The sequence below is a fragment of the Phaseolus vulgaris genome, chromosome 5 (assembly GCF_000499845.2).
Source record: "Phaseolus vulgaris cultivar G19833 chromosome 5, P. vulgaris v2.0, whole genome shotgun sequence".
Lineage (NCBI taxonomy): Eukaryota > Viridiplantae > Streptophyta > Magnoliopsida > Fabales > Fabaceae > Phaseolus > Phaseolus vulgaris.
In genome coordinates this window covers 9,449,889-9,477,441 of record NC_023755.2, presented here as the reverse complement: position 1 = coordinate 9,477,441, position 27,553 = coordinate 9,449,889, and the positions used below count along the sequence as shown (strand labels likewise).

At 35.0% G+C, this 27,553-nt stretch overlaps 1 protein-coding gene and 1 pseudogene across 1 annotated transcript; one reads left to right on the top strand and one right to left on the bottom strand.

The window, feature by feature from the left end:
• Window positions 1-3,356: 3,356 nt before the first annotated feature.
• On the top strand, window positions 3,357-7,588 carry LOC137835105 (cytochrome P450 72A68-like). The gene is made up of 5 exons (XM_068643452.1): window positions 3,357-3,921; window positions 5,218-5,435; window positions 5,885-6,129; window positions 6,520-6,913; window positions 6,987-7,588. The coding sequence occupies exons 1-5, from the start codon at window positions 3,648-3,650 to the stop codon at window positions 7,416-7,418; spliced, it is 1,563 nt and encodes a 520-aa protein (XP_068499553.1). The 5' UTR covers window positions 3,357-3,647; the 3' UTR covers window positions 7,419-7,588.
• Window positions 7,589-17,793: 10,205 nt separating this feature from the next.
• On the bottom strand, window positions 17,794-17,899 carry LOC137836272 (small nucleolar RNA R71; annotated as a pseudogene).
• Between the last annotated feature and the right edge of the window lie 9,654 nt (window positions 17,900-27,553).

Below are 27,553 nucleotides of genomic sequence, written 5' to 3'. Positions count from 1 at the left end.
TGATCGCTTGCGAAAATGGCCTAGGGTCTCTCAAGGGAAAATTCAAACCTCGCTCCCTTGTAGAGCGCCGATGACGCTAATGTAGATTATTGCACAAGTCCTCGTTGGTCTTGCGCAATTCCTCGTTGGTCTCTGCCATCAACTGATCCTGCAAAAGCACTTGCTCAGCTCGGGCTTCTGCTTGTATCCTCTCTTGTTCGGCTTTAGCTTCTTGTTGAATTCGTTCATGCTCTTGTTTGTACTGCTCATTGGCTTCCTGGAGAGTCCTCATGGTCTCCATGAGTTGTTGTAAGGTGGGGGTATCACTTCCTTCGGATCCCAGTGGTCCTTGCCTAGTGTTTCTCATCATGTGGGAAGGTTTTAAACATGAATGTGGGTGAGATCAGGTTTTATTAGGCCACACGGTGGGCGCCAAATGCTCTCACCAGTTGACTTTCTCACCGGTTGAGTTTAGTGGAAAGCTCTGCTTCTAACCTATCTCCTATAGATTTTGTTATGCGTTTTCTCGAAGTGCTAGAATGTGGCTCTGTTGGGACAGAGAGGGATCTACCTGTTGATCACACTCCGATGATCAAGTTAGTGAGAACATACAAAATAAGATAAGTATTCAGTTTTAGTCTAGTATTAAAAAACAACGTACCTTTACCTGGGGTCTCAAACCCTTTTTATAGCTACTCTTGTAACAACTTTCACTCACGAGAATATAATCTCAACCGAAAGCAACGTAACAGAAAAACATTTTGTTCATGGGCACCTTCACTCATGGTGCTACAATAGAAGAGAATCTTATGTACCTTTATTCTAGGGTGCTCTCTACTTATTAACAACTTTATATTTTCAATTAACAACTTTATATTTTCAATTAACAACTTTATGCATATGTTTATTCAGTTAACAACTACAAATATATTGACGCATACAATTATTTATTAACATATATATATATATATATATATATAACAACCTCTTATTAATATATGACAAAACTTATTATTTTAATTATTCTCCATCGACCTTACTAACAAAATTGGGCCAAACTCATGACCCACCCTTTGGGCCAACAACTGAGCTGACCTATCCACATGCTCAAACCGAGGTCTCGAGATCCCGAGCACTCCTTCCCGGTACAAGTGGCTTGAGAAAGAATATTCAAGAAGATCAAACACGAGTGGTTGGGAGCTGAAAGAATACTCTTTAAGCCAGAAGAGGCGTGTGGAAAGAATACTTAAGGAATTAACTACGAGTGACTACGAACCCAAACAATACTCAAGAGGTTAACCAAAAGTTGTCCTGAGTCCAAAATACTCAAAATGTACTTCACAACATTAGCCTACTTAGTGAAATTCGGTCCGCTAATTGAGGACTAGATATAGTATGTTATGAAAGACAAACTAATATAAACCATTGTATGTAGTTTTTCTCCTATTTCCATTAAAATACATGTTATCATCATTTGTACAAATTGAGGATGAATGAATCCTTTTGAAAGTACATGTTTAAATTGAATTAGTTTATAAAATCAGTTAGGTTGTAAAGTTAAGTTTGTTGTACTCTATTAAAGGAAAAAAATCTTTATATGATTGATTGGCAAAGAAAACGTGAAATCAATGGGCAAATAAAAGAGTTAAATATGTTTTTTTGTTACTGTGCTATAATGTGAAATTAATTTTTGTCGTTAGTCCAAACTTTATACCTTATGGATACTTGTAGTAAAAAAACAATTGGGATGAATCCTTATCAATATCTTTTTTTACATGATAAACGAATTTCAAGCGTGTATTATAATATTATAAGCATTCATGTCAATGATGATTCAACCTGAAATATTTTAACATCCTAGTCAATTGTAAAAAAAAGAAATGACAAAAGCTATTAGTTTTCTTACAATAATAGTTTTCTTACTACAAGTAGAAGTATAAAATTTGGACTAAAACGAAAACAATTTTACATAAAAAATTTAAAAATATATTTAATCTATAATAAAAATAAGAAATTACAAGATTGGAAGGTTTAACCGTATATTTTATGAATTGTTGGTTTCTGATAAAAAAAAATAAAAATAGGTTGAGAAGACATAAATAAGTAAGAAATAAAATTAAATATTTAATTCTTTAATAAAGTAGAAATATATGAGAAATAAGAAAAGATTTTAAAAGTTTTTATTTATTAATTTGAAAAAAAATAAAAAAAATCTATTATTTTTTAAAAATTAATTGTCCTCCAATAATTCATTATCTCTCTCTTCAGCACTGAAAACAGAAAAATCTTTATTCATGTTGTTTGTCCTTATCATCATTTAAATTAATGGACGTATGCAAACAATGAAAGATAGAGGATAGTTTTCATTTTCAAATGTACTTATTTCCAATTGTCAGATTTCCTGTGACACAAATTATCCCTTTAGTTGAAAATACACGTATGGATCTGATATTTTTTCATTAAGATTTTATACTATTAATCAATTAAAAATATTTTAAATACATTTATTGAAAATATTATAAAATGTTAAATATATTATCATAATATTTTATCATTATCAGTACGAAAATGAATAAACTCATGAAAATTATTTTAATTTATTTAATAATTTTTAGGGTAAATTTTGAATCTATAATATTATTAAATAAATATTTTTTTTAAATAATTACTTATAATAAAAAAAGTGATTAGAATAAAAAGGTTAATAGACAATTTTCCTCTCTAATAAGTAAAAATTTATTTATTTATTTATTTCATAAAATAAATAATTAATAAATTTAATTTATTTTAAAATAAGTAATAGTTATATAATTTTTAATGTTATTTTTATAAATTATATTTATATATATAAACTGTATTATTTTTCGTTAATTATTTATAAAAATATTAAAATTATAAAAATAATAAAATTATATATGTTTTAATATAATAAGCACATGTGCTTTTGTTAATATATAATAAAACAAAATAATAATTTATAATTAAATAAAAATATAAAATACTTTATACTCTTCTGGATAAATTCACACCAATATAACTCCTCTCAACAAAAACTATAACAAATTTTGAATTTCTTAGTATTTATGAATCTTAAAATAAAATTTAAACTTAATTCCCTTTTTATCTCTATATCAACAATTAGTCTTAAAGTTTTTAAAAAGTTCAAGATCTCAAATATTTTAAAAATGGTTTCTTTTATTAAATAATCCTATTAAAAAAAATGTTTTAAAAAAGTTCAACATGATCTTAAATTTTTTAATAAAACAATACGTAGTTTCTTCTATTAAAATGTCCTATTGAATTCTCTAAAAAAAGTTGAGACTGCATTGAATTTTCTAAAAAATACTGATATCAAATTAAATTTACAAGAAAAAAAAATTAAAATCACATTAAATATTTTAAATTTTAGAAGATGAAATTGATTTTTTACATTTAATGCAATAATTAAACCTAAAGATTACAATGGAAACATAAGAAACATCGTACCCTCGTGTTTGAATAAATAGAAAAATACAAAAGCAAAGAGAAGTTGAAGTTGATAACTTAGAGAGTAGTGTAGGACAGCACATTTTTTGCCTCTTGACCTTTGTGAAAAATCCTGGTTTTTCTTCTTCATCTCTTATCATCTTTCTCTGTTCTCATTGCCTTACCCAAAAAGCAAGACAGAAATGGAAGCAGCATGGACCACAACTCTGACTCTCATAGTGATACTTCTTCTGACATGGGCATGGAAGATTCTGAACTGGTTATGGTTCAATCCAAAGAGACTTGAAAAGCTCCTAAGAGAGCAAGGCTTTCAAGGCAATCCATACAAGCTTTTGGTTGGAGACAGCAAGGAGTTTCTCAAGATGAGAAAGGAAGCCTTATCCAAACCTATGGATCTCTCTGATGACATAGTTCCACGTGTCTCTTCCTATATCAATCATAGTGTCAAGTCACATGGTATGTTTGTTATTTATGATTCTATTCTTTTTTGCAGTTTTCATCTTTTACTTTCTTCAAATACTTTTCTATTTTGATAATTCGTGCTCATGCACCCCTTTTCTTTTTCAGTGTTCTACATATAGTGACTGTGTTTTATGGTCCCTTATACACTGTGTTGTGTTTGTTTGGTTATGTTATACAGGAGTTGCATATGGTGTGTTCATTAGTTCACTTCATTGAAGTGACACCTTTAAATTTTGTTACAGATCTTAAAATATATTAACTTTTGTTACATATCTTAAAATATATTAAAATATATTAAAAATAGATATTAAGAAAGTTTAACTTAATTTTATAAGTTGGTACTTTCGGATGTGTAAAAAATTTCATATCAACTAGTGCAAATTTATTTTACACTGATTTGGACTTAACATACACTATAACTATCCTTTACAACTTCCAATTAATCTGAGAAAGTAAAAATGAGGTCATTTTTTTTAAAAATATTGTCCAACAACTTGAGAAAATTCTCACAAAACAGGGGAAAGTTCAGAAAAACAAGGTCAAGTCTCTATTTGATGGTGGGTATGGATAAGTTCTTTCCTTATGCCACTAATTGCATTCTCAATGAAAACTTCAATATATGAATGATCAAATTACAGAAGCAGTGAAAAACATGCCTAAAACAAATCAAGGGAAGAGAAGAAGTTAAAGGTTCAAGCCATCACAAATTTGAAGAAGAATATATTGTTTCCATTATGTCCTAGCCCCAAATCAGAGAACATAAGAGACACTCCTCCTGATTGCTGCTCAAAAAGGGACAAAACTTTTCCAAATTCTGTTAAGACATCTCTTTACAAGCACCAAACATGTACATCAGAAGAACTGAGCATGTGCTCACTTAAGGTGAATGTGTACAGAACACTGGCTGATGTAGCTGAATCAAAATCCACTAGAAGCAACTCCAGTATGGGCATAACATAACAGATTTTGGTGAAATTGGGACGATAAATGATTAAATCTTAACTAATATATATGGTGATAGATATTATGCTATGAGATAATATTTCCTATAAAATTTAACAAAATGTATGGGTAAAATATATGATGTTATTAAGCTTATTTTCCCTCTTAATCCACTTAAGGAGTGCATTCATTGTGTATCAAAAGGTTCCCATGGTTTGTGATTCATCTCAAATTAGAACAGTCCACATACAAAGTTGCATGTTCTCTTTAATTCCTGTTTTTTTTTTCCTTTTATTTTTTATCCTTAGTGTAACTGTTTGAACCTTATAAATTGCCGATGGTATGCAGGTAAGAATTCTTTTATCTGGTTAGGACCAACGCCAAGGGTGACTATCTTAGATCCAGAGCAAATCAAAGATATATTTAACAAGATCTATGACTTCCCAAAGCCTGATATAAATCCACTTTTCAAGTTACTAGCAACTGGCCTTGCAGGCTATGAAGGAGAAAAGTGGAGCAAGCACAGAAGGTTAATCAACCCTGCTTTCAATTTAGAAAAATTAAAGGTCAGTTGCTTGCATTTGCTAGATATGGATTTGTGTTATGCTTTAAAACATATCAGAAAAAAACTAAGGAATTGCGTTTGTACGTGTATGTGTTTGTTTTCTTCTCCTTTAACAAGGAAAAATGTACTCTCCCTAGAAATGCAGCATAGATTTGGCAAGCAACATATTTTGTAAGCATAAACAAAATATTGATACAAAAGGGTACCTGAATTTATATACACAATTCATAGAAAGAAAAAGAAAAGTCCTTTTCTTTGACGGTTATTTTTATACACAAGTAGATTCTGCCTGCTATTTTTATGCAACTATATTGCATGCAAGCAGCATATACTTTTCTTAACAGCACAAGTTCGGTTTATAAGGAACATGCATATTGAAGCCTGGATGTTTTTATGGTTAGTTTGAGTTAAGTGATTCTAACTCCGAGTGATTTCCTTATTACACCACAGGCCATGTTACCGTTATTCTTCGAAAGTTGCAATGATCTGGTTAACAAATGGGAAAGAATGTTGTCTTCCGACGGATCATGTGAAATAGATGCATGGCCTTTCCTTCAGAATATGACTAGTGATGTTATCGCTCGATCAGCATTTGGAAGTAGCTTTGAAGAAGGAAGAAGAATATTTCAACTTCAAAGAGAGCAAACTAAACTTGCATTGCAAGTTATCTTAAAAGTTCAAATCCCTGGATGGAGGTAACTTACTGGTTTGATTTGATGACTAAAGCAGTTCAAGCCTATTAAACGAGTTTTTTTTTCACTAAATTACCCTTACTATATGGAATGCAGGAAACAATGATTAGCAATAATAAAATATAATAGGAATCACAGAAATTTAATTTATAGAACAACAAATTTACAGAATATTTAGAAGGGAAATATTTGGTTTCTCTTAAATGCAAATTCAATAGGGAAAAGGTTCATTCAATGTTAAACTGAAACTACTAGCAAGTAACATCTACCAAATGTGTGGCAAAGATATGTTCTACCTCAATTTACAGCTTGCAATAGCAAAATTCTATCTGTTAGGGAAAACCATCCTCTTCATGTACAAACTTAATGGGATGGAACAATGTATATTTGTAGGTTTTTACCTACTAAAAGCCATAGGAGAATGAAGGAAATTGACAGAGATATAAAAGCTTCGTTGAAGGATATGATTTACAAGAGGGAGAAAGCACTAAAGAAGGGTGAAGCCATTAATGATGACCTATTAGGTATACTTTTGGAGTCAAATCACAAGGAAATTCAAGAACATGCAAAGGGAGACAATAAGAATGTTGGAATGAGTCTTGAAGATGTAATCGAGGAATGCAAGCTATTCTACTTTGCAGGGCAGGAAACCACTTCAGTTTTGCTGGTTTGGACAATGGTGTTACTGAGTAGGTACCCTGATTGGCAAGAACGTGCAAGGGAGGAAGTCTTGCAAGTCTTTGGCAATCAAAAGCCAAGTTTTGATGGTTTAAATCGCCTAAAGATTGTAAGTACTGTATTATATATCGTATGCTAAATTATATGTCCTCTATATTCACTACAAATCTTTTTTGTATCAGGTCACTATGATTTTGAATGAGGTTCTTAGATTATACCCACCAGCACTTGGGATGAATCGACTTGCTAAAAGAGATTTGAAACTTGGAAACATAACATTACCTGCTGGAGTGCAGATTTTCCTCCCAACTGTTTTGGTTCACCATGACTGTGAATTCTGGGGTGAAGATGCTAAGCAGTTCAATCCTGAGAGATTTTCTGAAGGAGTTCTAAAAGCAACAAAGGGTAGAGTTTCATTTTTCCCTTTTGGATGGGGTCCTAGAATATGCATTGGACAAAACTTCTCCTTATTGGAAGCAAAGATGGCTTTGTCAATGATTTTACAGCATTTCTCATTTGAACTTTCTCCAGCATATGCTCATGCTCCAGCTATGTTAATCACTCTTCAACCTCAGTATGGTGCTCATATCATTCTCCATAAAGTGAAAATGTGAAAATAAAACACACTAAAAGCTTGTAATGTAATAAGAAAATCACTTCTTAGATACTGTCCTGTGTTTACTTATTACTCTCATTTACATGTTTACACTACTACAGTAAAGCTTATAATGTAATAACAAAATCACTTCTGGGATATTATCATATATTTAATTACTTTCCTTTACATGTTTGTTTGTGTGTGAGAATTCTTTTTTTTAAGTGGTTGCTTTGTAATTGAACAGACAAAAGACAAAAAACGATTCCATTCTAAAATACATCCAAATATTGACAGTTTAAATGCTCGAATCTTTGTTTAATTTTGTTAAGCAATGTTGTTTAACAGTCGTTTAAAGGGTTGATTCAAGAAATTCCTTTACCTTGTGTTTAGTTAAAAAAATTCACAATTTCTAAATCATTCTCAAATAAGAATTTCAAGTGAGTTTATTTGTTTTATCTTTTAAATGTTATGTTTAAATAAGGAGATTTTACTAGTGCAGAAAAATCCATCCATTTACGACAGTCTATATATACTGGTTTTAAGTGTCAAACACTATGGCCAAACGAAAGTATATATGGCAGTTCTTCTTAAAATTGTTGTATATTCCATTTACTGGAGATATTGATGGGGGTTTTACCTAAGAATCGTAGTCTATTAGTGTAACATACTGATAAGTGCCAATGTGTAGTTGTGTAGTTGTTATGATTGATAAAATTGAATACTTTGGAACTTAATTGTTTCTTAATGTAAGAAAGTTACCCTAATATGAGAATTATTGAATCTGATTATATATTTTGAACCAAGAAACAAATGAAGAAATTTAATCTCAATTTTTGTGTAAATTGCAGATGAATATGAAGCATTGAAAGAATTATTCAAGCTGGCATTGAAAGAAAGAAAGTAAAAACTTAATTGGATCACAAGAAGATTTAGCTCAAGCTAGAGGATTTAGCTCAAGCTAAAACTGTCCAGAGTTGATTAAAGGTGCAGTACAATTCTAGCCCAGGCTAGAATTGCTAGCTCAAGCTAAAACTGTCCAGAGTTGATTAAAGGTGCAATACAATTCTAGCACAGGCTAGAATCGCTAGCTCAAGCTAAAAATGCACCGAAAGATCTAGCTTAAGCTAAAACGGGCTAACTTGAGCTAAATTTGATTATATAAATTTTGAAACACAACTCAAAACCAGCGATGAAAAAAAATTGGGTTTTTATAGAGAGAGAGACTAGTGAGAGAAAGAGAAGAAACCTCTGTTCTTAGGAGAAGAAATTGTTAGAATATATGGCCTTAAACGAGAGGGGGGGTGAATTGTTTAAGAAAGATTTTTTGAAAACTTTTAAGCTTAGAATGGAAATACTTCAGAAGAACCTTGATTGAGAATTCAGTTTCTCCAAAACAAACAGCAAAAGCACAAAGCTGGAAAAACAATCGGTTGTTTATACCAGTTCCAAAATATCAAACAGAATTAAAGAGATAGGGATAGAGAAATTGTACACAGTTGTTTATACTGGTTCACTCCAATCCAGAGCTACATCCAGTCTTCTCAGAAACCCTGAGGAAATCCACTAAGCAACCACACCTTGATCACTTACAACAACAACCAAGAGAATGACCTTGAACACCTCAAGAAACACACTCTCCTTGGCCAACACTAAGATTGCTGATCTTGAACACCTCAAGAACACACAGCCAATCTCAGCAACACACACAAACATAATTGTTCAGCAGTTTACACAGATTACACTTGTTACAGATGGAAATCTGAAATCAATACAAGAGAATCCTATTCAGCACCTTGATCAATCTCTCAACTCTTTTGCAATCTCAGAATACTTTGAAAAACTCTTCTTAGATCAAAACTATGTTTCAAGATTCTTAATATATCAAAACTGTTTTTCAGAATATATCTAAGAATATAGTTTGTTATCAAATCTTAACAAACTCTTAATTGCATTTAAAATAGATTGGTCAAAGCATTTAATGACTGGAGCGTATTCTGTTAAAGCATTTAAAGCTCAGTCAAAGAAAACAGTTTTTCTGTTATGGTTTTAAAACAAACAATCGATTGTTTCCTCAAATCAATCGGTTGTTTTGTTACTTAACAAAAACACCATTCAAAAACAGTTTTCAAACTTTCTAAAAAACACCTAAGTGTAAACAATCGGTTGTTTCGACAAAACAATCGGTTGTTTCAACTTAGTTTGAAAAACATTTTGCTTTGATAAACTTGATATGCTAATTGCTTTGAGATTTAATCTAGGTGTTGATTACAACATAGAACTACCCCAGAACAAGACTAAAACAGCACAGCAGCATCAAGCAAAGCAGAGGCTTCATCATCCTTCAAAGGGTTTGGATTCTTCAAAACATTGAACACCAATTGGTTCAACAATCTCCCCCTATTTGATGAAGACAAATCCCTGGTGCTTGTGTTCCTGCAGAGAAAGTATTCATACTATCCAAAGCTTCTTACAGCAGCAAGTTGGATTTCACTCATTAAGCATAATAAACAATCGGTTGTTTACATGAAACAATCGGTTGTTTCTATCAGCAGCAGCAGAAAGCAATTTTATATTCAAAGATTTAAACATTTTATGCATATAAGACATAGATATACAAGAACCAATAATTCTCCCCCTATTTGTCTTCACAAATAGACTTTAACATGTATTAAAAACAAATTTAAGAGAGATTATTAAGATCAAGAATACCTAACTCATTTCTCAAGAAGAAAAACCTCTCTTTTGGCAAAGGCTTTTTGAAGATGTCAGCTAGCTGCAGTTTGGTCTCCACAAACTTCACTTCACAGTTCCCATTTTGCACATGATCTCTAATGAAATGATGTCTTATCTCAATATGTTTTGTCCTTGAGTGCTGAATTTGATTTTTGGTAAGATTGATTGCACTTGTGTTATCACACATCAAGGGAACTTTGCTTATTTGTAAACCAAAATCTGCAAGTTGTTGCTTGAGCCATAGGATCCGTGCACAGCAGCTACCTACAGCTATATATTCTGCCTCAGCAGTAGAAAGAGAAACACATGCTTGCTTCTTGCTATGCCATGAGATTAGGCTTGAGCCAAGAAGGTGACAAGTGCCACTTGTGTTTTTTCTATCTAGCTTGCAACCTGCAAAATCAGAATCTGAATAGTCAATTAAGTGTATTGGAGAATGAGAAGGATACCATAGTCCTACAGAAGATGTTCCTTTGAGATATTTCAGAATCCTTTTTGCTGCTTTGAAGTGTGACTCCTTAGAATTTGCTTGATATCTTGCACATAGACACACCGCACACATGATGTCCGGTCTACTTGCTGTGAGATAAAGCAATGATCCAATCAAACCTCTGTATTTTGTTTGATCTATACTCTTTCCAGCTGCATCTGCATCCATATAGCAGCTTGATGGCATTGGAGTGCTTGCCTCTTTGCAATTCTCCATGTCAAACTTTTTGAGAATTTCCTTGCAATACTTTGATTGACTTTGGAAGATCCCATTCTTTGTTTGTTTAACCTGCAAACCAAGAAAGAAAGATAGTTCTCCCAACATAGACATTTCAAACTCACCTTTCATTGCAGCCACAAATTCTTTACACAATCTATCTTGTGTAGCACCAAAGATGATGTCATCAACATAGATTTGCACAAGAATAATTTCTGCATTAGACTTCTTGATGAAGAGAGTCTTGTCTACCATTCCACTTTCATAACCATGAGATAGCAGAAAGTTGCAAAGCCTCTCATACCACTGCCTTGGAGCTTGTTTCAGACCATACAAAGCTTTCTTCAACTTGAAGACATGATTAGGAAACTTGTGATCTTCAAAACCCGGTGGTTGATCTACATAGACTTCCTCATTGATGTAGCCATTCAAGAAGGCACTCTTTACATCCATTTGGAAGAGTTTGAAGCCACTAATACTTGCAAAAGCCAGCAGCAGCCTTACAGCCTCCAATCTAGCCATAGGAGCAAAGGTTTCACCATAGTATATGCCTTCCTCTTGATTGTAGCCTTTGGCAACTAGCCTTGCTTTGTTTCTAGTGATCACTCCATCCTCATCTAGCTTGTTCCTGTAAACCCATTTTGAACCAATAATATTCATTTCATTAGTTTTAGGGACAAGAAACCATACCTCATTTCTTTCAAATTGGTTTAGCTCTTCATGCATAGCCTCAACCCATTTCTCATCCTTGAGAGCTTCTTCAATTTACTTTGGTTCAATTTGAGAGACAAAAGTTGTGTGCCTGCAGTAGTTTGAGATAGAGCTATGTGTGGAGACACCTTCCTTTATCTGCCCTATGATGTTATCCACTGACAGATCTCTAGGAATCCTCCACTCTTTGGGCAGCTCACTCTGTTGCAGAATTTCAATCGGTTGTTTCTGCGAATCAACCGGTTGTTTTTCTGCACAGATATCTAGCTTCTCCAAACTGATGCTCTGTTCGTCTTCCTCAGCACTGATCTTTGGGTTCTCACTGATTCTGCGATCTACCTCATCAAAGACTACATGTACTGATTCTTCTACAGTCATCAATCTTTTGTTCTAGACTCTATATGCATGGCTTGTGAGAGAATAACCAATGAAAATACCAAGGTCAGCTTTTTCATCAAACTTTCCCAAGCTTTCCTTTCCATTGTTGAGAACAAAACAGCTACAACCAAATACTTTGAGGTGATTGATGTTAGGTTTCCTTCCATTGGACAGCTCATATGGGGTTTTCTTCAAGATGGGCCTTATAAGCACCCTATTCATCACATAGCAAGAGGTGCTCACTGCATCTGCCCAAAAATACTTAGGAAGTGATGATTCACTAAGCATTGTCCTTGCAAGCTCTTCAAGAGATCTGTTCTTCCTCTCTACAACTCCATTCTGCTGTGGTGTTCTTGGAGCAGAGAAATTGTGTAGGATTCCCAACTTCTCACAAAACTTTGCAAACTTCTCATTTTGAAATTCTCCTCCATGGTCACTTCTTATGGAGCCAATGTTGTTGTTCTTTGTGTTTTGAAGCCTTCTTGCTAGCTTTTTGAATGCAGCAAAGACATCACTCTTTGATTCCAAGAACAAAGTCCAAGTGTACCTAAAGAAATCATCAACAATAACAAGAGCATAATAATTTCCACCAAGACTCATAGTTCTAGAGGGTCCAAAGAGATCCATGTGAAGGAGTTCAAGAGGTCTCAATGAAGAGACAAGATTTTTGGTTTTAAAAGAACTCTTCACTTGTTTCCCCTTTTGGCAAGCTTCACAAATGTGATCCCTTTCAAACTTGAGTTTTGGAAGCCCAATCACAAGATCTTTTGATACTAGCTTGTTCAAATGATTCATGTGAATATGAGCAATTCTTCTATGCCCAAACCAAGATTCATCTTGCTTGGAGAGAAGACATCCAATTGAACATGGTGTAGAGATATCTAGAAGATACACATTATTAACTCTCTTACCTACCAACATTACCTCTTTGGTGTTGGGTAGACAGATTTCACATATGTTTGTCTTGAACATTACTTGATATCCCTTGTCACATAGTTGGCTAATACTCAGAAGATTATGCTTTAGGCCTTCAACAAAGAGCACATCATGAATCACCAAGATGCTTTCATCTCCTATGGATCCTCTTCCAAGTATTCTTCCTTTGTTGTTGTCTCCATAGGTGACATAACCCTCTTGCTTGAAGGATATTCTCAGGAACTTTGATTTGTCCCCTGTCATATGCTTGGAGCATCCACTGTCCAAGTACCAAAGATGTTTTCTTTCCTCCAATATGTCCTACAAAAAGATTATCAAGTACATAGGTTTGGTCCCCTTATGAATGTGGGTCCATTTGGTTTATACTCATCAATACAAGCTTTATTTTTCTTGGGAATCCACTTCATAAGCCCTTTAGGAACAACATGTTTTATGATTTTACAGAATCACACAGAATGACCTCTTTTCATGCAATAGAAGCATGTAACAATCGGTTGTTTCGATGGTCCAATCGATTGTTTTTCTGGCATTTTCGAAAATGATTTTGAAAATCTATCTTGCTTGTTTTGTGGATTAAAACCCAATCCAGATTTTCCAAAAACACAATTTTGAGATGCTAGCACACTCTCAAAGTTAGATTGGCCTTTAGAAAGCTTATCCACTGTTTTAACAAGATAGTGGACCTTCTTTTCAAGATTTTCGCAATTTTCACAAACTAGAGTATCACACCTGCAAGAGGAGTTTTTGTAAATGATTTCCAGATTTTCAAAATCCATTTTTTGAGTTTTCTAAATCCTCTTCCAGTGCCTTTACTCTGTTTTCAAGCCAACTATTCTTTTCTTTCAACCGATTGTTCAAGAGAGCCAATCGGTTGGCTTCTTCACGAGTTTCTTGAAAGGCTTGAAGCAATTGACCATCATTTTCAGAGTTTGAATAGTTTGATGAACTTACACTACATGAGTCATCTTCCCTTCTGGCCATTAAGCAAAGATTGAGGCTTTTCTTGTTTTGCCTTTTCTTTCTTCTTGCTTGACTCTTTGTCATTGCTTCCTTTGGTTCATGAGCAGCCTTGAGTGTCTCCCACATTTCCTTAGCAGTTTTGCACTTTGATATTCTGAAAAAATTCATTAGTTTCTAGTGCGGATGCTATAATGTTTTGAGCAGACTTATCAAGCTGAGCCATCTTACATTCATCATCTGTCCATTTGGACAAAGGTTTTGTAAAGAAAGCATTTTCCTTTTTGAATTTTGGAATGTAAGGACCATTCTCAATTGAGTCCCAAATTCTTTGATCAATAGATTCAATAAAGATTTTCATTGTTGCTTCCCAAAACTTGTAATTCAATCCACAGAATAAAGGTGGTTTGTAGATTGAAGCACCCTCCTCAAAAGATAGTTTTCCAGCCATTGAAAAAAGATTTTTGGATCAACTTGAATAACTTTCAAGAACCAAGCTCTTGATGCCAATTGTTAGAATATATGGCCTTAAACGAGAGGGGGGGGGGGGTGAATTGTTTAAGAAGGATTTTTTGAAAACTTTTAAGCTTAGAATGGAAATACTTCAGAAGAACCTTGATTGAGAATTCAGTTTCTCCAAAACAAACAGCAAAAGCACAAAGCTAGAAAAACAATCGGCTGTTTTAACGAAACAATCGGTTGTTTATACCAGTTCCAAAATATCAAACAGAATTAAAGAGATAGGGATAGAGAAATTGTACACAGTTGTTTATACTGGTTCACTCCAATCCAGAGCTACATCCAGTCTTCTCAGAAACCCTGAGGAAATCCACTAAGCAACCACACCTTGATCACTTACAACAACAACCAAGAGAATGACCTTGAACACCTCAAGAAACACACTCTCCTTGGCCAACACTAAGATTGCTGATCTTGAACACCTCAAGAACACACAGCCAATCTCAGCAACACACACAAACATAATTGTTCAGCAGTTTACACAGATTACACTTGTTACAGATGGAAATCTGAAATCAATACAAGAGAATCCTATTCAGCACCTTGATCAATCTCTCAACTCTTTTGCAATCTCAGAATACTTTGAAAAACTCTTCTTAGATCAAAACTATGTTTCAAGATTCTTAATATATCAAAACTGTTTTTCAGAATATATCTAAGAATATAGTTTGTTATCAAATCTTAACAAACTCTTAATTGCATTTAAAATAGATTGGTCAAAGCATTTAATGACTGGAGCGTATTCTGTTAAAGCATTTAAAGCTCAGTCAAAGAAAACAGTTTTTCTGTTATGGTTTTAAAACAAACAATCGATTGTTTCCTCAAATCAATCGGTTGTTTTGTTACTTAACAAAAACACCATTCAAAAACAGTTTTCAAACTTTCTAAAAAACACCTAAGTGTAAACAATCGGTTGTTTCGACAAAACAATCGGTTGTTTCAACTTAGTTTGAAAAACATTTTGCTTTGATAAACTTGATATGCTAATTGCTTTGAGATTTAATCTAGGTGTTGATTACAACATAGAACTACCCCAGAACAAGACTAAAACAGCACAGCAGCATCAAGCAAAGCAGAGGCTTCATCATCCTTCAAAGGGTTTGGATTCTTCAAAACATTGAACACCACTTGGTTCAACAAAACTTGCTCAGATCAGCCCTTCTTATGCAATCCAGATCAAGAATGAAGATTGGAGGAGTTGTCATGAGTGGCTAAGTTCTTTCTAACTTGGGATTGAATGTAATTTACCTTGATCAAATGTATTCTTGGTGATATATATATATATATATATATATATATATATATATATAATTCTTTTTTGTACTTGTTCTTGGTATTTTTGTTTTATGCTTATTGCTTGATTCTGTCTTATCAATAGAGTCTTGATTTTGATCCTTAAATTTAACTGGAAAGTACCTTTAAGGATATGAAATAAATGAAAATACTTGATAACTTGTAATGCTAGGAATAGATTCTAGGTTATTAATTGCATTATAATTTTGTTCCTAAAGCTGGATGATTTGTTAAATATCTGAGGAATCAGTGTTTGAGAAATTATCTTATGAATTTCATTTGTGAGGAATCAAGATGAATGACTTTAAATTAAGCATCAAGAATAAGTAGTTTTGAGTATTATATATTGTATTATTTCAAAATACAGATGATTGAGATAGACGCAATTCAATCCCAAGTATCTTTCTCTATAATTGATAAGTTAGTTTTGTATTTGGTTGAATCAAACCCTATATCTCTTAGTTACTAGTGAAATCTTTAATTTGTTAATGAACAAGTTCTCAACAATCAAAATTATTTTCTATACTTGATGAGTTTTAAAACAGAACATCTTAATTAGAATTGTTCTCTGTGGGTTCGACATTTGTACTTTAAAAAGTACTATATTACAGTTGATTCGGTACACTTGCCGAGAAATATTGATCCTGCCTGTTGACCGGAGCGCTGGAGAATGCCTCGTCAAAGGATCGACGTGCGCGCCGCCTCTCACCTCCGTTCCTCCTCTGGATCTATCTCAAGAACCTGCAAAGAAACGATACGGCGCCGCTGCGGCCGATCGCACTCCGACGCTCAAGTCAGTGGCGGTATCACCAAATACTAAGAATTGGAATCGTGCAAATCTCTCTCACAAACAGCTCTGTCACTCGCAAGCGTAAAGTGTATGAACTGAACGTGCGTACCTTTAGAAAATCTGTTAGGAACTCTTATATACCTGGTGGTTTTCTCTCTCCTGGCAGTTACAGACTTGGACACGTGGCTCGTATCCAACTGTACACGTGCCATCATCTGGGGCTCTCTGACTTGGCGCTGCTTCTACTCTCATTTTGGCTAAGTTACCTATGCATGGTACTGCCCAGTGCATAGCTAACTCAGGAGTGCGATCTCTACTGAAACTGGCGAGGTAGGGCCTTCATACACCTTCCCTGTGGTCTCGCCGGCCGCCTTCATAATCTGCTTCTCCTTCATCTTCGGCGATGTGCTTGTTCTGGCGATCTCCGACTGCCTGGTCGCCTGAGTCTGCATCTGGCGACTTCATCCACAACCTGGCGATCGCCTATTCTGGTAAGCTGGAGATCGGAACACGCCAACTTAACTATCGGCGACTACACGTGCCTCCCGACTTCCTTCCCAACTGTCAACCTGGCGCCTTGTCAACACGCCTATACTGTAGCAGGATGCCACGTCATCGCACCCGACCACCAGGGCGGTACAAATATCAACAAGTTTTTGGTGCCGTTGCCGGGGAACAATTTCTTTTAAGAATTTCTGAAGTATAACTCACTGAGTATTGTGAATATTCTGTTTTCTTTGTGAACATACACTTGTTTATATTTTATTCTTTTATCCTGTGTTAATCCTTGCTTGAGTTGTCTTAGATACATGTTATTGAGAGGACAGGTTCCTGAAGATTAATTGGAATTTGATCCAGAAATCGAGAAGATAGCTAGAGAAAATCAGAGCAAGAAGAGAGAAGAAAAGAAGAAGCAAGGACAAACAAAAGGAGAATCTTCCAACACTCTCAACTCACACAATCAAACAGAGTTCCAAATGGCTGAAAATAGACAAAATCCACCTAGAAGGACATTGGGAGACTATGCTATGCAACAAGGACCGAGGCATTTCTCCAGCATAGCCATACCTCCTGCCACCAAATCATTAGAAATGAAGCCAGCTTTTCTTAGCTTAATCAGCACTCATCAATTCACTGGAATGGATCATGAGGACCCTTATACTCATCTATCCACATTCTATGAGTTGGTTGGGACCATGGGCTTCGAGGAAAATGATATTGAATCTGTTTATTTGTGTCTATTTCCTTTCTCACTTGCAGGCAAAGCAAAAGAATGGTTAAAGTCGCATCCAAACCAGAGTCTAAGTAGCTGGAATGATGTAGAAGAGAAATTCCTACATAGATTTTTCCCTCTCTCTCGATATATCAAGGCTAAGTCTGATATCTCCACATTCAGGCAAGGGCCAGAAGAACCTTTTTGTGAAGCTTGGGAACGCTTTAAAGTGATGTTAAGAAGATGTCCTAATCATGGCTTTGAGGATATTGCTCAGTTGAACATATTCCACAATGGTTTGAGGCCTGATACTAAAATGATCTTGGATGCTGCAGCAAGAGGTACAATGATGAGTGTTGATGCAGAACAAGCTACAAGAATCATTGATGCCTTAGCCTCAATAGATTACCAAGCTCAACATGATAGATATACAGTGCAAAAGAAAGGGGTGTTGGATCTTAGTACTTCAGATGCAATTTTAGCACAAAACAAGATTTTGACTCGGGAAATTGAGGCATTAACCAAGCAAATGTGAAAATTGCCTCAACAATTACATGCAGTAAATTCTCATTCAATTCAGAATCAAGCTTTGAAGTATGATTTTTGTGGGGGAGAACATCTTAATGGTCAATGCTCTTACCAAAATCCATCAGAGGAAGAGGTTCAGTATATGAATAATCAAGGAAGGCAAGGTGGCTTTGCATATAATTTTCCAAATAACATGACTCAAGGATGGAGGAATAATCCAAATCAAGGATTTGGGTGGAAGCAAGAGGCTGGATCATCTAACAAACAAGCTCCTTATCAGCAGCAACCACATTATCCTTCCGTTCATGAGAGAACATCCAAATTGGAGGATACTTTTGAGAAACTCATGCAAGCCTCTCTATCTAATCAGAAAAATACTGAAGCATCAATAAGAAATTTAGAAACGCAGGTGGGGCAGCTGGCTAAACAGTTAGCTGATAATCAAGGAAGTCAATTTTCAGCAAATACACAAACCAATCCCAAAGAGCATTGCAAGTCTATCACCACTAGAAGTGGGAAAGTTATAGGAAAAGGAATTGGAGATAATTTATTTGTTGAGGAAGAGGTTTTAAGTGAGAGAGAAAATGAAAAAGAACAAATTGAGTGTAAGGGGGGAGAAGGAAGGAATAAGGAAGATGTTGTAGATATTGGAGAGAAAATAGAAAAAAATCAAAAAAGTGAAAAACAAGAGAGGAGTGTTCCTATAAAAGATGTACCTTATCCACATGCTCCTACAAAGAAAGACAATTTGCAAGATTCATGGATATTCTCAAAAGACTGCAAATTAACATTCCTTTTACTAAAGATTTAGAGCAGATGCCTACATATGCTAAATTCATGAAGGAATTATTGACAAAGAAAAGAAAGTTCAATGACCAGGAAATAGTTGAATTGGAAGCTGGATGCAGTGCTATAATTCAAAAATCATTACCACAGAAATCCAGAGATCTTGGGAGTTTCGCTTTGCCAGTTACCATAGGAAATCTCACTGTTGGAAAGGAATTATTGGATCTTGGAGCTAGTATTAGTTTGATGCCTCTATCAATGCTGAAGAAAATTGGAGATGTAGAAGTGAGACCAACAAGAATGACTTTGCAGTTGGCTGATAGATCAATCAAATATCCACATGGAATAGTTGAAGATTTGTTGGTAAAGGTGGATAAATTTCTCTTCCCAGTAGATTTTGTTGTTATGGATATTGAAGAAGATGTTGAAGTACCTTTGATATTGGGAAGACCATTTATGAAAACTGCCAAAGTTATAATTGATGTAGACAAAGGAAAATTAAAGGTTTGTGTTCAAGATGAAGAAGTAAGCTTCAATATTTTTGAAGCAATGAAGTATTCAAATGATCAAAAAGAGTGTTTCAGAGTGGATGTGATTGATGATATTTGTTTTGAAACTCAAAAAAATTGTTTAACAGTTGAACCTTTAATGAAAGTTATCATGGATAGTATTGAAGACATAGATGAAGGGGAAAGAAAAGAAATACAGGACTGTGTTGAAGAGTTAGATAAGGCTAAAGAGATTTTTTATGATGCTAGTCAAAAGCAAGATCTAATCAAAGAAGAAATTTCTCAACCTCAAAAGATAGAATTGAAACAGCTACCAACTCATTTGAAATATGTTTTTTTGGCAGAAAATGGGGAGAAACCAGTCATTCTCAGCAATTCTCTAACAGCAGAAGAAGAAGAGGAAGTAGTGAAAGTGTTAAAGTCAAATAAAGGAGCAATAGGATGGACTCTATCTGATTTGAAAGGCATAAGTCCTTCTTATTGTATGCACAAAATTCACATGGAACAAGACTTCAAACCTGTAGCTCAACCTCAACGACGCCTAAATCCTACTATGAAGGAAGTAGTAAAGAAAGAAGTTCAGAAGCTATTGGAAGCAGGGATGTTTATCCTATATCAAATAGTGCCTGGGTCAGTCCTGTGCAAGTAGTTCCAAAGAAAGGTGGCATGACAGTAATTCATAATGACAAAAATGAGTTAATTCCAACAAGAACAGTCACAGGTTGGAGGATGTGTATTGATTATAGAAAACTCAATCAAACCACAAGAAAAGATCATTTTCCATTACCCTTCATGGATCAAATCCTGGAGAGATTGGCAGGCAAAGCTTATTACTGCTTTTTGGATGGTTATTCAGGTTATAATCAAATTGTTGTAAATCCAGAAGATCAAGAAAAGACTGCTTTCACTTGTCCTTTTGGTATTTTTGCATATAGAAAGATGCCATTTGGATTGTGTAATGCTCCAACAACTTTTCAAAGATGCATGTTTGCTATTTTTACAGATCTCTTAGAAAAGGGAATTGAAGTTTTCATGGATGATTTTTCTGTTTATGGAGCTACTTTTAGTTCTTGTTTGAAGAATTTAGATACCATACTAAAACGGTGTGTGGAGACCAATCTTGTTCTCAATTGGGAAAAATGTCACTTTATGGTGAGAGAAGATATAGTTTTAGGACACAAAATCTCTAGCAAAGGGATTGAGGTAGATAGAGCCAAAGTTGAAGTTATTGAAAAGCTACCTCCACCAGTCAACATCAAAGGAATCAGAAGTTTTCTGGGTCATGCTAGTTTTTACAGGAGATTCATCAAGGATTTTTCAAAGAAACCTCTCTGTTAGAATATATGGCCTTAAACGAGAGGGGGGGGGGGGGTGAATTGTTTAAGAAAGATTTTCGCAGACTTTTAACCTTAGAATGAAAATACTTTGAAAGAACCTTGATTAGGAATTCAGTTTTTCCAAAACAAACAGCAAAAGCACAAAGCTGGAAAACAATCGGTTGTTTTAGCGAAACAATCGGTTGTTTATACCAGTTCCAAAAATAACAAAACTGAATTAAAGAGATAGGGATAGAGAAATTATACACAATTGTTTATACTGGTTCACTCCAATCCAGAGCTACATCCAGTCTTCTCAGAAACCCTGAGGAAATCCACTAAGCAATCACCACTTCATCACTTACACCACAACCAAGAGAATGACCTTGAACACCTCAAGACACACACTCTCCTTGGCCAACACTAAGATTGATGATCTTGAACACCTCAAGAACACACAACCAATCTCAGCAACACACACAAACAAATCTTTCAGCAGTTTACAAAGATTACACTTGTTACAAATGAATATTTGAAATCAATACAAGTAAAATCCTATTCAGCACCTTGATCAATCTCTCAACTCTTTAGCAATCTCAGAACTCTTTGAAAAACTCTTAGATTAAAAAACTATGTTTCAAGATTCTTAAAACATTAAAACAGTTTTTCAGAATATATCTAAGAATATAGTTTGTTATCAAATCTTAACAAACTCTTAATTGCATTTAAAGTTGATTGGTCAAAGCATTTAATGACTGGAGCGTATTCAGTTAAAGCATTTAAAGCTCAGTCAAAGAAAACAGTTTTTCTGTTATGGTTTTAAAACAAACAATCGATTGTTTCCTCGAACCAATCGGTTGTTTTGTTACTTAACAAAATACACCATTCAAAAACAGTTTTCAAACTTTCTCAAAACATCTAAGTGTAAACAATCGGTTGTTTCGACAAAACAATCGGTTGTTTCAAATTAGTTTGAAAAAATTTTGCTTTGATAAAAATGAGATGCTAATTGCTTTGAGATTTAATCTAAGGGTTTATTACAACATTGAACTACCCCAGAACAAAGCTAAAACCAGCACAGCAGCATCAAGCAAAGCAGAGGCTTCATCATCCTTCAAAAGATTTGGATTCTTCAAAACATTGAACACCACTTGGTTCAACAATCTCCCCCTATTTGATGAAGATAAATCACTGGTGCTTGTGTTGTACTGATTAAATCTGAAGCAGTTCCTGCAGAGAAAGCATTCATACTATCCAAGGCTTCTTACAGCAGCAAGTTAGATTACAACTTTTTAAACATGATAAACAATCGGTTGTTTACACGAAACAATCGGTTGTTTCTATTAGCAGTAGCAGAAAGCAATTTTATATTCAAAGATTTAAAGATTTTATGCAAAACAGACATAGATATACAAGAACCAATAATTCTCCCCTTATTTGTCTTCACAAATAGACTTTAACATGTATCAAAAATAGATTTAAGCGAGATTATTAAGATCAAGAATACCTAACTCATTTCTCTAGAAGAAAAACCTCTCTTTTGGCAAAGGCTTTGTGAAGATGTCAGCTAGTTGTAGTTTGGTTTCCACAAACTTCACTTCACAGTTCCCATTTTGCACATGATCTCTGATGAAATGATGTCTTATTTCAATATGTTTGGTCCTTGAGTGCTGAATTTGATTTTTGGTAAGGTTTATTGCACTTGTGTTATCACACATCAAGGGAACCTTGCTGATTTGTAAACCAAAATCTGCAAGTTGTTGTTTGAACCATAGGATTTGTGCACAGCAGCGAACAGCAGCTATATATTCTGCTTCAGCAGTAGATAGAGCAACACATGCTTGCTTCTTGCTATGCCATGAGATTAGACTTGAGCCAAGAAGATGACAAGTGCCACTTGTGCTCTTTCTATCTAGCTTGCAACCTGCAAAGTCAGAATCTGAATAACCAATCAAGTGTGTTGGAGAATGAGAAGGATACCATAGACCTACATATGATGTTCCTTTAAGATATTTCAGAATCCTTTTTGCAGCTTTGAAGTGTGACTCTTTAGGATTTGCTTGATATCTTGCACATAGACACACCGCAAACATGATGTCCGGTCTACTTGCTGTGAGATAAAGCAATGATCCAATCAAACCTCTGTATTTTGTTTGATCTATACTCTTTCCAGCTGCATCTGCATCCATATAGCAGCTTGATGGCATTGGAGTGCTTGCCTCTTTGCAATTCTCCATTTCAAACTTTTTGAGAATTTCCTTGCAATACTTTGATTGACTTAGGAAGATCCCATCCTTTGATTGTATAACCTGCAATCCAAGAAAGAAAGATAGTTCTCCCATCATAGACATTTCAAACTCACCTTTCATTGCAGCCACAAACTCTTCACACAACCTATCTTGAGTAGCAACAAAAATGATGTCATCAACATAGATTTGCACAAGAATTATTTCTGCATTTGACTTCTTGATGAAGAGAGTCTTGTCTACCATTCCTCTTTCATAACCATGTGATAGCAGAAAGTTGCTAAGCCTCTCATACCACTGCCTTGGTGCTTGTTTCAGACCATACAAAGCTTTCTTCAACTTGAAGACGTGATTGGGATACTTGTGATCTTCAAAACCCGGTGGTTGATCTACAAACACTACCTCATTGATGTAGCCATTCAATAAGGCACTCTTTACATCCATTTGGAAGAGTTTAAAACCACTCATACATGCAAAAGCGAGCAGCAGCCTCACAGCCTCCAATCTAGCCACAGCAGCAAAGGTTTCACCATAGTCTATGCCCTCTTCTTGATTCTAGCCTTTGGAAACTAGCCTTGCCTTGTTTCTAGTGATCACTCCATCCTCATCTAGCTTGTTCCTGAAAACCCATTTTGAACCAATAACATTCATTTCATTAGTTTTAGGGACAACAAACCATTTCTTTTAAATTGGTTTAGCTCTTCATGCATAGCTTCAACCCACTTCTCATCCTTGAGAGCTTCTTCAATTTACTTTGGTTAAATTTGAGAGACAAAAGTTGTGTGCCTGCAGTAGTTTTAGATAGAGCTACGTGTGCAGACACCTTCCTTTATTTGCCCTATGATGTTATCCACTGACAGATCTCTAGGAATCCTCCACTCTTTGGGCAGCTCACTCTGTTGCAGAATTTCAATCGGTTGTTTCTGTGAATCAACCGGTTGTTTTTCTGCACAGATGTCTAGCTTCTCCAAACTGATGCTCTGTTCGTCTTCCTCAGCACTGATCTTTGGGTTCTCACTGGTTCTGCAATCTACCTCATCAAAGACTACATGAACTGATTCTTCTACAATCATCAACCTTTTGTTGTAGACTCTATAAGCATGCCTTGTGAGAGAATAGCCAATGAAAATGCCAAGGTCAGCTTTTTAATCAAACTTTCCCAAGCTTTCCTTTCCATTGTTGAGAACAAAGCAGCTACAGCCAAAGACTTTGAGGTGACTGATGTTGGGCTTCCTTCCATTGAACAGCTCATATGGAGTTTTCTTCAAGATGGGCCTTATAAGCACCCTATTCATCACATAACAAGAGGTGCTCACTGCATCTGCCCAAAAATACTTATGAAGTGATGATTCACTAAGCATTGTCCTTGCAAGCTCTTCAAGAGATCTGTTCTTGCTCTCTACAACTCCATTTTGCTGTGGTGTTCTTGGAGCAGAGAAATTGTGTAGGATCCCCAACTTCTCACAGAACTTTGCAAACTTCTCATTTTGGAATTCTCCTCCATGGTCACTTCTTATGGAACCTATGTTGCTGTTCTTTGTGTTTTGAAGCCTTCTTGCTAGCTTTTTGAATGCAGCAAAGGCACCACTCTTTGATTCCAAGAACAAAGTCCAAGTGTACCTAGAGAAATCATCAACAATAACAAGAGCATAATAATTTCCACCAAGACTCATAGTTCTAGAGGGTCCAAAGAGAACCATGTGAAGGAGTTCAAGAGGTCTCAATGAAGAGACAAGATTTTTGGTTTTAAAAGAACTCTTCACTTGTTTCCCTTTTTGGCAAGCTTCACAAATGTGATCCCTTTCAAACTTGAGTTTTGGCAGCCCAATCACAAGATCATTTGATATTAGCTTGTTCAAATGATTCATGTGAATATGAGCAATTCTTCTATGCCAAAGCCAAGATTCATCTTGCTTGGATAGAAGACATCCAATTGAACATGGTGAAGAGATATCAAGAAGATACACATTATTAACTCTCTTACCTACAAACATTACCTCTTTGGTGTTGGGTAGACAGATTTCACATGTGTTTGTCTTGAACATCACTTGATACCCCTTGTCACAAAGTTGGCTAATACTCAGAAGATTGTGCTTTAGGCCTTCAACAAAGAGCACATCATGAATAACCAAGATGCTTTCATCTCCTATGGATCCTCTCCCAAGGATTCTTCCTTTGTTGTTGTCTCCATAGGTGACATGACCCTTTTGCTTGAAGGATATTCTCAGGAACTTTGATTTGTCCCCTGTCATATGCTTGGAGTGTCCACTGTCCAAGTACCAAAGTTGTTTTCTTTCCTCCAAGAAATCCTAGAAAAAAGATTTTCAAGTACATAGGTTTGGTCCCCTTATGAATATGGGTCCATCTGGTTTATACTCATCAATACAAGCTTTGTTTTTCTTGGGAATCCACTTCATAAGCCCTTTAGGAACAGCATGTTTTCTGATTTTACAGAATCGCACAAAATGACCTCTTTTCATGCAATAGAAGCATGTAACAGTCGATTGTTTCGATGGTCCAATCGATTGTTTTTCGGGCATTTTCGAAAAAGATTTTGAAAATCTATCTTGCTTGTTTTGTGGATTAAAACCCAATCCAGATTTTCCAAAAACACAATTTTGAGATGCTAGCACACTCTCAAAGTTAGATTGGCCTTTAGAAAACTTATCCACTGTTTTCACAAGATAGTGGACCTTCTTTTCAAGATTTTCACAATTTTCACAAACTAGAGTATCACACTTGCAAGAGGAGTTTTTGTAAATGATTTCCAGGTTTTCAAAATCCATTTTTGAATTTTCTAAATCCTCTTCCAGTGCCTTTACTATGTTTTCAAGCCAGCTATTCTTTTCTTTCAATCGATTGTTCAAGAGAGCCAATCGGTTGGCTTCTTCATGAGTTTCTTGAAAGGCTTGAAGCAATTGACCATAATTTTCAGAGTTTGAAGAGTTTGATGAACTTACACTACATGAGTCATCCTCCGTTCTGGCCATTAAGCAAAGATTGAGGCTTTTCTTGTTTTGCCTTTTCTTTCTTCTTGCTTGACTCTTTGTCATTGCTTCCTTTGGTTCATGAGCAGCCTTGAGTGTCTCCCACATTTCCTTAGCAGTTTTGCAGTTTGATATTCTGAAAATATTCATTAGTTTCTAGTGCGGATGCTATAATGTTTTGAGCAGACTTATCAAGCTGAGCCATCTTACATTCATCATCTGTCCATTTGGACAAAGGTTTTGTAAAGAAAGCATTTTCCTTTTTTAATTTTGGAATGTAAGGACCATTCTCAATTGAGTCCCAAATTCTTTGATCAATAGATTCAATAAAGATTTTCATTCTTGCTTCCCAAAATTTGTAATTCTATCCACAGAATAAAGGTGGTTTGTAGATTGAAGCACCCTCCTCAAAAGATTGTTTTCCAGCCATAGAAAAAAAAATTTAGATCAACTTGAATAACTTTCAAGAACCAAGCTCTTGATGCCAATTGTTAGAATATATGGCCTTAAACAAGATGGGGGTGAATTGTTTAAGAAAGATTTTCGCAGACTTTTAACCTTAGAATGAAAATACTTTGAAAGAACCTTGATTAGGAATTCAGTTTTTCCAAAACAAACAGCAAAAGCACAAAGCTGGAAAAACAATCGGTTGTTTTAGCGAAACAATCGGTTGTTTATACCAGTTCCAAAAATAACAAAACTGAATTAAAGAGATAGGGATAGAGAAATTGTACACAGTTGTTTATACTGGTTCACTCCAATCCAGAGCTACATCCAGTCTTCTCAGAAACCCTGAGGATATCCACTAAGCAATCACCACTTGATCACTTACACCACAACCAAGAGAATGACCTTGAAAACCTCAAGACACACACTCTCCTTAGTCAACACTAAGATTGCTGATCTTGAACACCTCAAGAAAACACAACCAATCTCAGCAACACACACAAACAAATTGTTCAGCAGTTTACAAAGATTACACTTGTTACAGATGAATATTTGAAATCAATACAAGTAAAATCCTATTCAGCACCTTGATCAATCTCTCAACTCTTAGCAATCTCAGAACTTTTTGAAAAACTCTTAGATTAAAAACTATGTTTCAAGATTCTTAAAACATTAAAACAGTTTTTCAGAATATATCTAAGAATATAGTTTGTTATCAAATCTTAACAAACTCTTAATTGCATTTAAAGTTGATTGGTCAAAGCATTTAATGACTGGAGCGTATTCAGTTAAAGCATTTAAAGCTCAGTCAAAGAAAACAGTTTTTCTGTTATGGTTTTAAAACAAACAATCGATTGTTTCCTCGAATCAATCGGTTTTTTTGTTACTTAACAAAATACACCATTCAAAAACAGTTTTCAAACTTTCTCAAAACATCTAAGTGTAAACAATCGGTTGTTTCGACAAAACAATCGGTTGTTTCAACTTAGTTTGAAAAACATTTTGCTTTCATAAAAATGAGATGTTAATTGCTTTGAGATTTAATCTAAGGGTTGATTACAACATTGTACTACCCCAGAACAAAGCTAAAACCAGC